The sequence below is a fragment of the Falco punctatus genome (assembly GCF_963210335.1).
Source record: "Falco punctatus genome assembly, chromosome: 12".
Lineage (NCBI taxonomy): Eukaryota > Metazoa > Chordata > Aves > Falconiformes > Falconidae > Falco > Falco punctatus.
The window spans coordinates 5410592-5426985 of NC_137592.1; the positions used below are offsets into that span (position 1 = coordinate 5410592).

At 36.0% G+C, this 16394-nt stretch overlaps 1 protein-coding gene across 8 annotated transcripts in view; it reads right to left on the reverse strand.

Annotated features, from left to right (window-relative positions):
- Positions 1-16394, reverse strand: part of USP34 (ubiquitin specific peptidase 34) — a 138097-nt gene that overhangs the window by 101319 nt on the left and 20384 nt on the right. For 6 of the 8 annotated variants that reach the window (XM_080408187.1, XM_080408189.1, XM_080408193.1 and 3 more), the window contains exons 2-7: positions 16301-16388; positions 12490-12910; positions 12180-12221; positions 6759-6809; positions 6439-6588; positions 1040-1107 (exon numbers count right to left, since the gene is read on the reverse strand). In XM_080408187.1, coding sequence (XP_080264313.1) covers positions 1040-1107; positions 6439-6588; positions 6759-6809; positions 12180-12221; positions 12490-12910; positions 16301-16388 — 820 coding nt within the window. The remainder of the gene's footprint in view (positions 1-1039; positions 1108-6438; positions 6589-6758; positions 6810-12179; positions 12222-12489; positions 12911-16300; positions 16389-16394) is intronic. The other 2 variants (XM_080408192.1, XM_080408188.1) reach the window with 1 other exon arrangement.

The following is a 16394-nucleotide window of genomic DNA, read 5'->3' on the forward strand; positions in this document are numbered from 1 at the left end:
GGATTGATAGCCAAACCAGTACTTAAATTTATAGTCAAAATTCTTTACAATTAAACCCAGAACATTTTTAAATATGAAACATAGTTCTGAGTCTCATCATTCTGTGCACTTTTTCTTATCAATGTAATTTGTTTTTGTGAACAGTATAATTTTCTACTGGTATAGTTAAGCAATATAATCTGTAAAGGCACGTTTTACTGCTATCAGGGAAGTAAGCTATGACCAGTGTAAACACATTTTCATTATTACAGTTATAGGAAATCCAGAGCCTTGAAGGAGCTGCGGGCTCATGCAAGAGCAGTGGCCTTTTAGGTTGTCTGCACCGGTAAAGCTTAATGTTGGGCCACTGGAAGAAGAATTAGCTGTGTCGCACCCCTACACCTCTGGGCAGATACATATACGCACGATAATTTCATCAGCAACTCATGGGATTTGTTCTATTGACCTGAGAAACCCAATAAAAATAAATTGCTTGTATAATTAAATATCTTTATAAATGCTTTAAATCTAAAGTGTTTTTCATGATAGGCAGCTTGATATAAAGAAAATCTTTGGGACTGGATATATTTAGATACATAAAAGTGTGAGTAGACTTTTGATAACACTTCAGCTCCTGCCAGCTGGAAACATAGAACATCAAAATGTGAAGCAGTGTTAAAACTCAGTGAAATTCTCTATATGAAATCTCAATGACTACATACTGCTCTTCTACCTACACCGCCTCACTGCACATTTTATGTAAAGTTTTATGAAGACACTGCAGTAAGTGAAACCGTATTACAACTGAACCTGACACAACATGTCGGAATGGGGCTGGACATCACACTAAAAAAGCTATTAACAAGATTGATCTGATTGACACAGAAATCAGACAGATGTAAGGAGCTGCCCAAACTAACCTGAAACATTACCTTCACTCTCCTTGTTGAAATGATATAGTCAGAGCAACAACTCAAACAATTAAAAGTGTATCAGCTGAAATTATAAATAGGTGATGTCAAAAAGTCCCACAATAAAATTTCTTAAATTAAAAATTTACCTGATAACGTAAGTCCTAAAGGGTATAATGTGCTGCATGACAGCAGGGATGTGTAGCCATATTCTGATCTATAATGCAAAAACATAAATAAATAAAAATTTCATTAATGACGTTTAATGAGAATGGTAAAAAATGAAATATTGCTGGTACATTTGCATGTGCAACCCCACTTTAAAAAAAAGCTTTGTTGTTTTTAATTCAGCTTCAACTCTTTCAACTACTTAAATTTCATTTTCAGAACTGTTATCTAAGGAATGCTTCTGTGACCTACAGACAGGAGTTGCATCTTTTCTTCTAGTCACTTGGAAAATATAAACTTTCTGTAAACAGTATCATAAATCCCAGATGTCTCATTTTTGTATTTTCTGTAGTTTCTTCCATAGGAAAAACTGCTCAGTCCTGTGGGGTTTCTCGTTCCTTCTTCTTTTAAAGTCTACAAGAAAATAATTCCATTCTTTCTCTTCCTTGCAAATCTCTCCTAAGTCAAATCACTTTATTTCACTTGTGTTGATGGTTTGCTTCTTAGGGCTTATATATCCTATAAAATAAAATCATGCTTTATAACCAGTGATTAAGCATAGGTTTTTTACTATGATATTTGCATTCCCATATTTACCATTCTGCCTTTTACCATCTTTGCAAAACTATGCAGGAAGAAAATGTATGCAGAGAAGAAAACCCTGCAACAGCTAGTTAGCACCGCTGTGAGGAAGAGAGGACCAACCAAACTACTTACACAGGCAAACTCAGAAGTTCAATCTGCATTTCAAAAAGGAATGCTGAGCCTGTTAAACCTGTTACAGAAAGACAACTACATGCCAGGCAAGGGATCTAGCAGAGATGAAACATTAGCAGCTGTTACTACTACCCACATAATTTTAATCATGTGAGCACACAAATCTTGTGAATAGCTAACACCATCAGTCACTCAAAGCTGTCAGGTCAATTTACATCTCCATGTTTATTCTTCAAAGAATGTTTAATCTTTGCAACTAATGCAATAAATTCTAGCTGAGGACTAAATTCTCACCAGGATTTTGCGAAATTCTGTACGAAGAAAATCTAAACTCTCCTTGCTGGGAGAGAAAAATACTAGGCTGTAGTAAAACTGTATCACCAACATTTATCTTAAAACATTTCTGGAACTAGCCAAACAATTTTACGAGTTCATTCTGAAAAAAGTATTTTCAGACTTATTTTTTACAATGCAACTAACACTACACAGTAACAATACTACCCTACTCTGCAAGACAAACCAGCCAATTCTTCACATTTCATGGAAGACCACATTTGGAATAAGCTTCTGATCCAACTGGCAGTCTCAAGAAGAAAAAAATGCTAACATCCCAAAGATAGAAAGTGTAACTAGAAGATGCTTGTTCTAGAAACAGGAATTAAATAACATTTTGACAAGGAATTGCAAGGATGACAAGATACTGTTGTATAATTTGATTTTTAACATGATACATGCTCTTTTTCATGAGCAGTTTGAAACAGAAAAGCGAATATGTTTCTTCATAAAAGTAGAAAATATTTTTATAATTTTTTTTAATAACTTTCATTGTTCATAGTAATTTTCACTCTGTATAAATTCAAACTTCTAATGCCATTTCATACATCTGTATAATTGCATTATATACAACCTTCATCCTCAGAATTTAGATCATGGATAATTTCATGTTAGAGATGAAAACTTGATTTTCATCATGAACTCAAATATAAACATACTATTTAAATAAAATTACATGAAATAGCATATATAAAATGACAAAAATGACATATATAAAGTTACATTAAAAATTCGTAACTTCCATCATACTTTTTTTTTTTTTGCTTCCACCTGCTTTTAAGACAATTTATTGCATTTGCTCTGTTCTCAAGCTTCAGAGGTTTTTGGTTTCTTTTTTTTATTTGTTCTTTTCATAGGTAATTCATTTCTAAAAGGCAGTGCATCTCTCAACAGCTTTTACTTCTGACAAGTTTTTGAAGTTTCACGCAGTACAATTAAACCAACATTTTGGAAACCATCAGCATTATTTCAACTAATTCATATCCGCTGAGGGAGCAGTTAATCATCCACAAAACTGAACTGGTACAGAATGAAGCAATTAACAGGCTTTCTCAGTAAGGTTTAAACCCTCTACAGAACAAGCTGTAGGTCATTCGTTTCTCTGTCTGCTACTTTGGTATTTTTAGGAAGACCAACACATCAGGTAGTTAGACTGAGCAAATACCATGGAACATAAAATGTGGGAAGAAAGGAGGAACCAAGTATCTAACTAAAAAAGACAGCAAAGAAACATCCTAAGAAGGAACAGTCAGTCCTGCCACAATACAGGTTGCTAAGAAAGTATCTTGCAGAACTGCGAGCTGGAGAAAAACAAGAGTACAAACCAGCCAACTCCCTGTGTGAAGTAAATTGCATTGTATTACATTTGCTGGCTTCATCGTTACAAACATTAGCTTGCCTGGCAAAGCCATTTACTCAAATGAGATTTGACAGATACAAAAATTTAAGGAAACATCTTTTCAATAATTTTAATGACCTCTATATAAAGAAGACACCGGTAATCACACACAAGTAGCTCAATTCCCCACAGTCTTTACTAATTTGTGGTAATGGTCTTCTCTTACATGCACCTGTAGAGTGAACTTAATGAGCTATTCACCCTGCTTTGTGGAAGAAACAAAGCAAATATTTTCCACACGCCTCTGCAGCCTTGTCTACGAGAAGCTGAATGTTAGCAAATGATTCTTTGACTTCAGTTCACTATTTCCAACTTCACCTATTCTACTTCCTGGAGCTTACTACTAAGCCTGACTTTTTAATGACAAATCAATTGGTTCATCCACACCACAATCTTTCTGAAAATATTTTTGAAACATTTATGGTAGTAGCTAAACAACTCATTCATCTCACAGGCTTTAAAATAAAATTCCAGCATGGATACTTCTAGGACTCTTTACAATAATGACTACTAAACTGCCATGCTCAAGAGTTAGTACAACTGTGAAAATGTATTTAAGAGTTGCTACATACTATGGCTCTGGCTTTACACACTGAGAACCAGTTAACAGTTGACACTGCAGAGCTGTTCACTGAGCTATTATTGACAGGGTCAGTCATAAATCTCACACTATGCATAAATCCCATAAACTCAAATGCATTGGGATAAAATCAAGTCAGATTAGCAGAGTTCATACTGAGATCACCAATTATTTCCCCCCCCCCCCCAAAAAAAATACAATTTTGTGAATGTTTCTTTTTGTTTTATTGGAGTTTGGTATATCATTTCACAGACAATCAGAAACATTTATTAAAAAAATTGTATTCGCCTAAATTGATATATGATATAAAAAGAAACAGGGAAAGAGAAACATTTACATCAAAATTAGAAGCTTATGCACCATTACAGAGGTAGAGAAAAATAATGGTTTTATATATCAAAAAAATAAAGTGTATTTTGTCAAAAAAATTAGCAGTCTCATTCTGAACGAATAAACATTGCATTTGCAAGTCAGAAGCACTGTTAACAAGTACACTGAGTGACACCTAAATGCGGGAAGTGGATGAATAAAGCACATTACACATAAAACATGTTCTTATACTTTCTGTAGTGAACTGACAGATAAAATCTAAAGATAATGTTCTTTTAAAAACCATTTTCTTCTAAACTCACAGAGATCTACAAGCAAAGCCAGACAGAGTTCAAAAGAAAGATTCTAGTTGAATGGTAAAAGATACAATGCTGGAGGAGGTTGAAGAAAAAGTACTTCAACTGGTTATGGTTTGGGTTGAATTTCATTTTATCTGGCAGGTTTAACCATAGCATTCATCTAAAATACCTGCAAGAGACAGCTAAATGTATTACCTAGAACAAAAGTTGCTAAGTGATTATCTGAAAGGAGAAACTTCGCAGGGAAATACTTCGGGTTATGGCGCATCACCAAGAATAAAGAAAATAAACAATTTATGTAGAGAAAAATAAAGACTTCAAAAAAGGACAAAGAAGAAAGGCAGATGCAGTTTATAAACATACACTGGTATAGGGTATCTAGGAAATGGGTTTTGCAGTCAGAATGCTTGTTGAAAAAAATGCTGGTGTGATAGGGAGCTGCCACTCGTGATTCAGAACCGTTTTGCCCATTCTCACAAATTAAAACAGAAATCAGACATGCAAAAATGTTGGTTCCATGGCCAAAATTTACTTCTAAACCAGAATAACCTACAAGGCCACACATTTTCAGCAGATTGATTAAGACTGCAGGCTGCACTGACAACAGCTAGAGATGGAAAACTCATCTTACTGTTACCATCATTATTATCTTATCATTGGATTATCACTCGAAAGCTCATCAGTTCATGCAGAAAGGGCCAGAAGATGATCCTATCTCCATAATTTAACATACAGAAGCCCTGCAACAGTCCTCCTGTTCAAGCTTACAAGAACAGAGCATATCATAGCCTTACTCATTTGCTCTCTGACCTACAAGCTAAGAACCATTACACTAAAAGGATCAAGAGCAAGGGATGTATATCACCAGCACTAGCTTTATTTCAGTCACTGGTTCCCTCTACGCAAATATATTCCAAAAGTTATTTATAACAGCATCCTGGCTGGTCAGTGACAGCAATAAGGAAGGAGGGAAGATGTGTGGAAGGACAGACCTGATTTTAAATATTTAAAATTGCAAAAAAAGTCAAAATTAAACTAACTTAATCCAAGGCATAACAAACTATTGTTTTTCCTTTTCGTCCATATGTAACACCCACAAGACAGGTCATGACTTCACATTCTCACATTACCCTAAGTCTTCCTGTGTCCTCCTTCAGAGACTGTGCGTTTTATTTCTGTTGTGATTCTCCTTCAAATCTCCATTAGAATCAATTTCTGCTAGTGAAAAACTGCTATTATTTCAAGATGGAGCAATGATGAAGGATATGAATTCTAAAACTCAGTGAAAAGAAAAGATAGTCACCTCTATGCTGCAAATGTATATAATGATATATAATCACAGGAAATTGAGAAGAAAGAAATCCATCGGCTTTTCCTTTGTGCCTCATAGGAAACAGGTAAAAAGTTAGTATACCCTGAAGCTTAAAACATTTCCATGACAAGTTCAAGGACAGAAATGACCTCTGACAACATTCTTGTAAGTACTTTCTGGGGCTCTTACAACTTCTGTGTCTAGGTACAAACTTGCAAAACTACTTGTGTGCTTACAAGAGATCTATAGAGTTTGGATGATGAAATACTCAGTGGACCAGCAAACCTCACATTCCTAACAAAGAAAATCTTATAGTGGTTTTTTCCCTCCCCAGTCCTACAAAATTCTTCCAGACTTCAGTCCTTTTACTTTTTGTGTTTAACATTAAACAATTCAAAGGCGATACTTACATTAGATACCACTGTGATAAATGCATGTGCTATAAGAAACGGCAGCGTCTCAGGGGTTCCGTACTCAAAACAATCCTTCATGAGGGAAAGGCCATTTTTTCCACAAAACAGACAAACATAACGAAGCAAGTGCAATGGTACTTCTACATCCTAGAAATATAAACAAACAAAAAGAATAATTTGAACAATCAATACTAGATCTATTCAGACACACAGAAAATTCGCAAGGTAGATTAGTGTAACACAAATCTATACAGGAGTGAACATGGCTATTTTAAGGTTCTAGGAAATATGCACCTTTTTAAAAATGGACAACTTACATTCATATCACAGAACGCCCCTAATATATTGCTTTCTTGAGCAGAAATATCCTGTTTAAAAAGAAAAAAAAAATTAACTGAAGCAACAGAAATACATTTATAGAACAAAAAACAACTGACTTTTAACAGATACTATAGTCAACTACCAGAAAAAAATGAATCCCCAATTTACACAGAAGCTCTCAAGCTTTGCTGCACTTTTACACTGCAAAACATACTTTTCCAGGCCACCGTTTTACCTTTATTAGTATGTATTTGGAAGTACACAAATATAGTCTCAGGATAAAATGTCAGCAGTGGCTTTCAATGGCTGGATCAACAGATTATTCTTCAACCCCACCCCGCTTCACATCACCAATTTTTTTAACCAAATACTGCAAAGGGGATGGCTGCACCCCAGCCTGAGAACTACAGATCAGAACCAATCTAGGTGTTTCTGAATGCAATTTCTACATAAAGATGAGACATATATCCAAACATCTGAATTTAGATGAAATACAGGATGTTCTACAATCCTACATTAAATGACTTAAGGGGCTAAACTGTTGGATTATTCATTTCCATCAGAATATTAGAATTCTTTGCCTTCAACTACTATATTATTTTACATAAAACAAATCACATCATATAAAATAAGTGTCTTATAGACTTTACAGGTTTAAGCTAACGAAAGAGGAGGAAGGAATTGTATCACCCTATCAATCTGTTACCTATTCACTGCAGCAATAAAATTATTTTCTAGATGTACTAAACTGAAAAGGGTCTGGAAAAATAGATTTTCTTTTTAACGTTCACAGCATCCATTCGTTGGGCAGTATAAAGCAGGAATTTTCTTTATTGGGGTTGTAACATATATTGTATGTATCTCGCATATGGCTGGGGGCAAAAGAGCACTGAAGATCACATAAAATGTGACTGTAAAACCACAACATTGCCATGGATACTTGCAGGTAGTTGCAGCACACATTCTTCTCCTTCCCATCCCTCCATGCCAAACAACCAGTTCTCATAGTCACAAATCAAATGTGAGCTTAACATTAAGCTTTTAAATGAAGTTTCCTGAATATATTTCAAATAGCTGTGTAGGAGTAAGCTTCTTAAAACTGTATCAGAGGATACTAGAGGCAAGCAGTTTTGGATGGATTAAGTGTGATACAAACATTTTGAATTATTCAATATGCTCATATTATAGCTAAGCATTTATTTTCTTTTTTCTTCTGCTGAACTCGAAGTCATGCCTGAACTCGTGACACTCTAACAGTTATTTTTAAAACAGCTTTTGAAGCCAGTAGGTGGTTATGTTTTCAAGTAGCAAGAGAAGGTGTTTAGCACTCTGCTCATGAAAACTGCAGAAATTGTGTGAGAAATTTCATTAGTCTTCTTGAATAAAATAGAGACTTGTTGTAGAGTGAACTACAGTTCTTAGAACGCAGAAATCAAAAACTCATGGAGGTCTGTTGCACGAATCCTGCAAAGCTTACTAAAAGTGTTGCAGTTGAGAGACTGAATCTGGAAACGTGACTCCTGTTCTTGCAGACATGAAACAGAACAGAGACTGAGAATCCCTTAAGATCAGGTTTATAAGGAAATAATAGAATTCCTCATGGGAATCTAATGTGGCATTAAAAATCACCATCACTTCAGGAGAGCTTATAGCAGCTGTGCAGTATCTAAATGGAGCCTACAAGAAAGCTGAAGAAGGACTTTTGACAAGGGCATGTAGGGATAGGACAAGGGGGAACAGCTTTAGCTTGAGAGACAGTAGGTTTAGATTAGATATTAGGAAGAAATTCTTCACTGTGAGGGTGGTGAGACACTGGAACAGGTCACCCAGAGAAGCTGTAGCTGCCCCATCCCTGGAAGTGCTCAACACCAGGCTGGATGGGGCTTTCAGCAACCTGGTCCGGTGGAAGGTGTCCCTGCCCATGGCAGGGGAGTGGGAACTAGATAATCTTTAGGGTCCCTTTCAAACTAAACCATTCTGTGATTCTATGATGAAATGTACTAGCTGACGTCTGAGATGGACACAGTCTTGGTGGAGGGCACTTGATTAAGAGTGATCTTCCAAGAGAGAAGCAGAGATGGCAAGATTCCAAAGAACCAAGGACTACAGCTACAGAGACCTGAACAACCGAGGTTTTTTTTTCCTCTTTCATTTCATCCTCTGTCAAGAACTGCTAAATAGTTGGGTAACTTTTCAGATTCATTGCTCATTGCTCATTCTCAGACAGGGCAAAGTTCAGGAGCGCACTCTACATCACTTCTTTCTCTACAGGATTTTAAGAGTCTATTTTCTAGATTTTTTTTTCCCCTGTGAAGTGTCCATTCTAGCTAGGTATTACACTTGGTGCACCAATAATGAAAAAAATAGTCTTAAACTACCCTGTATGCAAGATCTCTTAAAAAGATATCCCATATATTAAAAAAAATTAAAATTAACTAATTCCAAAGTATGAACACTTCTTAAAAAAAAACCCACCACAAACAACCACATTTATAAACATATTTTGAGTTAATTTTGTTTAGAATGAAAAATAGACACAAAGGCCCCTCTCTCTGGGCACCAAAAATATTGGCAGATTTCAACAGAAGGAGATGGTGTGTTTCCAGATGTTATCTTTCCAGATTTTGTTTCAATATTTATGTCCTGAAGTGGGCTGACCTCCAAGTGATTGCAACTGATTGTGCCGTTTTAGAAATCCTAACTTAGTAGAAAGACATTTTTCATGAGGCTTCTCATCAGTGTAAGGAAAGTTGAGACAAACATTCTGTCTATACAGACTCATATTCATTCTACACAAGTCAAGACTGTATACTTGATTTACTTCCACATGATGCAGTTCCACTGTCCTTGTATATAGCATATTTCTGTGACATTTCTGCCCTCTGCCAGGCCACTTGTTTAAGGTAGCTTCTGCTGTCAAGAGTACACAAGCCCTTTTGACTACCAGCCAGGCTTCCATGGTCTCTACTCCCTCACTTCAGAAATGCTGTAAGGGACAAGAGTAACTTTTTGCTGGTATCATTTAAGGAGAGAATCTATAGGATCATATAAAAGCAAGACACCCTTTTGACTACCAACAAATGTTGCTTTGCTGTTCATTTCCATCCAACTTCATGAACTCCTAAACCAGGGAAGACCTCTTCTGCATTAATGTTTTTCTTCTCAACTAGATGGTCAAGTGTAGAATGGCTTTGGCAAGCACCTGATAAGAGGATTAGACTTCAAGACTTGTCTGCTTCATTAAAAACAAAGATCTTGGAAGTGTATACAGAGCAAAGGTTAACACTAATAATAACTGCTCATCGTTACCAGAAGGTAATAATACCATGTGAAAGCCTTACATTGGTCATTTCTAGGCAAAGTGAAACCTTACTGGATGTGATGACTCAATGAAATTGTATAAATTCATCTCAAGAATCTGGAACAAGCAATTTCTGGAGTTAGTGTGTGGAAACTGTGAGTCTGTTTTGCATCAGAAAATTTCCCTTTTTTCCAGGGCAAAAGAAATGCTTAGAGGGAGAGGGAAAGTTACACCAGCTTCTCGCAACAAATTCTTGGCATATTTGGTCTGTTCAGGAATCTGTTTAGCTCAGACATACAGATGATACACTCAAAATGGGGATTTTCATTTTATGATCCCTTGAGGACTGAGTCCAAGACTCATTTAAAACAAAGTGCTCCCATTACTGGGACTAATAACTTGTCTTAATTCAACTAAGATGTATTCTAGACTGAAATCCAAAACTAAATTCTAAACCTCAGTAAATGAGTTAACTCATGGTAGAAGAAAGTTTTGACATGAAAATACCTAATATTACTACTGTAGAACAGCAGAACCCTAGTGCTTCCTAATTACAGAAAATCTCAGTTGGTGAAAAAAATGATTGATGCTGGGACTTTTCAAATGCAAGCAAAAATCTCCCCCCAAAAAAGGAAATAAGCGCACAACAAATATGGCAGGCTGGCGTACCTCTGTAATCCATACCTAGAAACAGAAAGAGTCTAGCAGAAAAGTAAAAAACTCTGCCCTCGCTTGTCTGCACCTCAGGAAAAGTGTTTCACCATCTCAGATTCCCTTTAAGTTATGTTTTTAGGAGAGTCAACTAAAGTATTCAATAATTCAAATGATACATGCCAGCGTGATATATATCAGTACGTCTAGAGTGATAGCCAGTCACAGTACAGCAACCTCCATCATATCTGCGTCCAAATCACTTTATAGCTGCACATCAAGTGAAAAAGAAATCCCACCAAGCACTTTGAGATTTTCTTTTTATCATTTGGAAGTGAAATTGAAAGAGAAGAAAAAAAGAATACATAAAATTGTCATTTAAAAGAAGCAAGTGTGCTTACACATAGACAAGCTGTTCCAGAATTGTTCATTGCATATTCCTAAGAAGCTAGTTTCAGTAGGCGTCCCACAGGAGTACAAAAGATAAATCACTTAAGTAGTCATTGATTTATTTTTTTTTAACTGACAGGATAGATCTACCCTCTACAGCTCCTACTTGCAGAGGCTGAACTACAGATTTATTTATGTATGGTAAAAGTTTAAAAGGCAGGCCAAAATGAACGATGGGGAACACGAAATCCAAAAATGCTAAATTTGCCTCATTTCTCTATACACACAGAGTTGTAAAACAACCTCTTAACTTATGCCCATATGTTTTGGAACAAGACAAGAAACCAAAATCCAGCCCACCCAAAAAACCCACTATGTTGCGGATTTTAACCAGATTTATTGTCAGATATGGCAGGATTCATTCAACAAGGATTGATTTTATCTTGTGATGACCCTAGCATATATAACCAAAATTATATATATAAGTTGGTATCTTCTCATTTTGGACTTAAATTTGCTTTATAAACTTAACCACTCAGAGCTCCAAGAGAACGCCCAAAACTCTCTAAAGATAAAAACACTGGGTTAACTGCAATTTAATTCTCTGCTTTGACTTTCTCAAAGGTCGTTGGATAGAAGCTTTTTTTGTATAGCTAAATATAGACCTTCTTTGCATACAAATAGTGTATAAGAACTGTTTATTTGTTATTAGACTACCACAAGTTAGATCACAATCCAACCTTTCCAAGAGCTGCATTGTTCCAACCAGGAAATGCTAACATCTTCATATTTATTTCAGAAACTGAATTAAACATTGCAGGACTTTTGAAAATTTTTGATTTATGTTTTCTTTAGAAAAAAGTATGGAAAATGTGAATGGTAGCCACAACAAACGTCACAGAGAAGAATCAGCACCGTTAAAACAAAGCTACTTGTGTAGAGCTCAGTTGTTATTCCAGTCAATTAAACAGTTGTTCTAACAAGTTTGGTCTCGCACAAATTTTAGTTTATGAAACTTTGCTTCTAGAGCCACAGATTGTAATGAAAAGAAATTAGGAAACTACTAATGGGTTACCTTCTGGAAGAAAGGCTTCGCTATAGTCCCCTTTTTGCCTTCCTGTTATTTAAACAGTACAATAATTCAGTGTACAGTTCCATCCAACACTTATCAATATATTACCTATAACGATTAAGCATATTTTAAAGAAAGTTTAAGAGTACGTGTCATTTAAAAAGTTTCTCTGAAAAGTTCTACTGAAGTTCAACAGGAGAGCTGAATTTGCCCACCCTGTGTGAAAGCAACTAGCACCAAACATACACAGCCTACTCATTAATGAGAACAAATAACCTTTCACAAGATAAATAAATATAAAGATAAGGTATACCTCTATTGTGGGATGAGTGTTATGCTTATAAGCAGTGTACAGAGGAAACTGAATCTGAAAGATTTTTGCCACACACAGCAACAACTTTTCCTTCTCATCAGTGCTCCATAAGCTAAAAGCATCAGTGTTCTTTGCAGGCTCCTCCTCTGTCAGGATACAAGTTCTTGCAGAATCTAATTTTTTCTCTATAGATTTTTGTCGTTCTCCATTTTCCTCTTCATGAGATTCTCTTTCTATGTTCAGGGGCTCATCAGCATGATTACTCTGATCTTGCCATGTCGAATCTATATTAATAGCGCAATGCTTACAGAGCTGGTCCCGCAGAGCTTGAACTTGGGCAATCACTAAGTTAATAAGCGCACATACTACTTGGTTAAAGATCTCCAAATGTTTATACTCCTTGAAACAGCACAGACATTGTCTGTAAGAAAACAGAAAAAAATAAAAATAAAAATTCCTGAAGTAGCTAAAATCAGAACAGATAACTGCCCAAAAAACCTCTTCGCTTTAAAACATTCTAAACAAAATATTTGACAAACCTGTTACAAGTAAGGAAATACAAATGAAACAGACTACCCAGCAGCAAGTGAGAGTCTTAAGGCCTTCCTTAAACTCTGTGAACATCCCATTACTTCCAAATGCTTACCAAAACCATGAAGCCCCTGTTATTGTTTAGCAGCTGCCACTGTGAGTAAAATATACAAAAGAAATCTTAGGGGCAAGGTACTTGCATACTTAGTATGCAAGTGTGGCATACTACTAAAGCAGCAATGTGCTTCAGTATGTTCCTGAATTCATTTCCTCGTCTGTTTTTTTCTGTCAATATTTACTGCAATAAACCACCTGACATGTTTGTCAGCTGTGTAAGAACTAATTATTTTTAAATCAACAGGGCTGCAAAATAATTTTATTTTCAACTGGTATTTAAGCTGACCTTCTTTTACCTGCATTTAGATAGAAACCCCATGCACATCAGTACCCTTTATCTGTATGGAGAAAAGTAGTATCAAGTATCTTCATTACTTTCTTCACTTTGTAGGCTCAGAGATTATTCCTCTGAATATCTACCAACACACTGTAGACTGAAAAGAACAAGGGGGAAACTATATACCATCCCTTTATCAATATAATAAGAAAAATCAATCAAATCATAGCTAGAAAACCGTAATATAGCTCTAGTTGCTGGCAAGGATAACTATGTATGTCAAAGAGATTCTGGGTGCATAACCCCCCCAAGTCAGATACCCTAGAATCCAATGTCTAGGAACATTTGCTTCTCGCACACAAACAAGCAACCTCCTCATTCTGAACAAAAGCTGGAAGGATCCCCTAGAAGTATCTAAATCCGGCAGAACATAGAGACACAAGCAAGGGTGCTTTGATGAAGACTTAACATTAAAGGCTACATGCTCGTAACAGAGTGTTTTGAGGCAGACTCAGCTCTTTCTCACTCAAAACTCTACTAAACAATGTAACTGCTATGTAAACTGGTAGCTGTCTTGCAGCAGAGACCTTTCTCCTGTTAGATGGAGAACAATGGACTCCAGTCCATGACTAGAGGTCTCAGATACTAAAATAATACAAAAAATTACACATACCATTTCTGAAAGAAATCAGCAGGCAAAAGATAGGGCAAGAATTCATTGACAAGAAATGCTTAAAAAATACTTTCGCAAAGCATAGCATTTAATCTAGAAACTGGCCTTAATAAACTATAATTTGTAAGAGACAGAGAATTCAGAACTATGACAGGTAGAGGGTGCTGCCTCTCTTGATGGAATACAAACATGCCCTTGAGCTACAGCTCTTAAAGCATATACATTCTGAATACAGGTATCTTTTTTCAGTGGGTTAGACAGAAAGATAACAATCAGCATTGCCTAATTCCAGCACAGATACAGCAATGGAAGCATCTAAAACCTTCTGTTCCATCTATGCAGGAAGTAAAATCCTTTTAATACTGTGTAAGTGGACTGAAAAAGAGATTCTTGTGATTTAGTTGTAAATGTATTTTCATATTAGCAAATGACAACAACTAATTGCAGGCAAAACCAAGTATATCCTCAAGCATTTATCCTTGGGGTAAAACTATGTAAAACAGGTCCATCACTCATGCCTACAAATTAATACCCCACTTGCCTGTAACAAATTATTTTCAATTTCAATAATAATGAAAACGAAGTCTGGGGAATACTTCTCACAGATCTCTATTCGAATGCCAATCTATATTGGATGTTTCTCCACTGGGCAAAGGCATGTTTTTCCTTCCAAATAAGAGGTATGTGCAAAACCTTTTAAGTCTTCATGTATCTGAATGTGTTCACAGGAAGAAGAGCTCCACCAAAAATTAACGATCCACAAAAAAAAAGTCTGTGCTACAAGTATGAGGACTTTGAATGTAACAATTGCCAGTAGAAAACTGAAATGGAAACACTACATGCAGATGGAAGAAAAAGGTATTCTTCAGGCCGAGTTGTCCACCAATCTTCTGAAGGAAAGCAGAGATTTAGACTACAGGTAACAAAATCAGAAGTCATCCTTAAGGAAAGCCTCTAGCACAAAACAACAGGCAGAACTCTCCAAGCCCATAAGTAGAAACAGGACATGACACTAAATGCAAAGTAAAACTCCTTCCTGTGGTCTCTTTGCTAGACTGCTTTGAATAGGTTAAGGACTGTTTTCCATACTCTTCTATAGTATGCAACCATACATATGGATGGTAAAAAGAAACCAGAGAAAATAAAGAGTTAAACATTATCCAGTCTTTATTCTTCCTTCAGGTTGGATTTGCCAGGTATAGCTGTTGAACAGAACACGAAACTCGAAACAGCTGATGACCTGGAAAACAACTGGGTTGTAATTGTTCTCAGACAACTGGATCTAGGACTTGTCAAGAAATGACTGAATTTTGGCTTCTGTTGCTGCTGTTTATTTTGATTTAGAACTCCTTCTCTGGGTCTAACAGCATATTGCAGAAGATAATTTATTTCCTTTGAGTGCCTTCTTCGGGCAGAATGAGGAAGAAGAGGATTCTGCTTCTGCAGGTATCCAAAATGTGACATTCCTTTTTTTACTTTTGGAGTCTCCTAAATACCAGAATAATGTTTCCAATTTATTCTCTATGCTTTTCCCAGTACTTCCTACAATTCAGTTTGGTCTTGTAACCACTACCGAACACCAAATTCCAAACCTTCTTACAGTGGATTCTTTCTAAAAACTAATATCCATACAATTCTTTGCACTAGAAAAAAGTAAGTAGCTGTGAGGTAAGCAAAATAGCAGATATCATGACAACAACAGTAATTTAAATAATATATTAAAAGCAATAATGTAGTTGATTTAAGACAGCCATGTGCAAAGGATTTTCTTTATCAGTTTAGTGGCTATGGGCTGTCATCATTCATCACCTTGACTCAGAGTATTAGGACACAGAAAAATTTAATATGATGGTCCCATTCAGAGCGATCTTTTCTTAAATTCTTCTTACCCTACCCTGCCTCCACAGAAGGTAGTCAGAAAATGTCATGTTAAAGCAGCAATACACATTATTTGTTGTTGCAATATAGCTACTTGCTACACAATTATTACAGCATCCACAATGCCAATCAGATTCAAAATATGCTTTGCCCGAAGCGCACTGGGTAACATGTTTAGTTTTATTGTATAAGTAGTAAAGTGTCCTTTACTCTCCAAGTATCACTTAACTATATATTAATAACCTGCCTATTTTAATTCACTCTATTGTAGTTTTTAAGGGGAAGCTACAGTTGAGATCCAGCATCATCGACACTCAATCTCAATTCAAAATTACCTTTGTGTCCAGGAATTGATGTAAGCAAATATCTTGAGGGCATGTTCCTTTCTGAGCTGCAACCCATCAGCACCTTCAATGTCTGATACTAAAG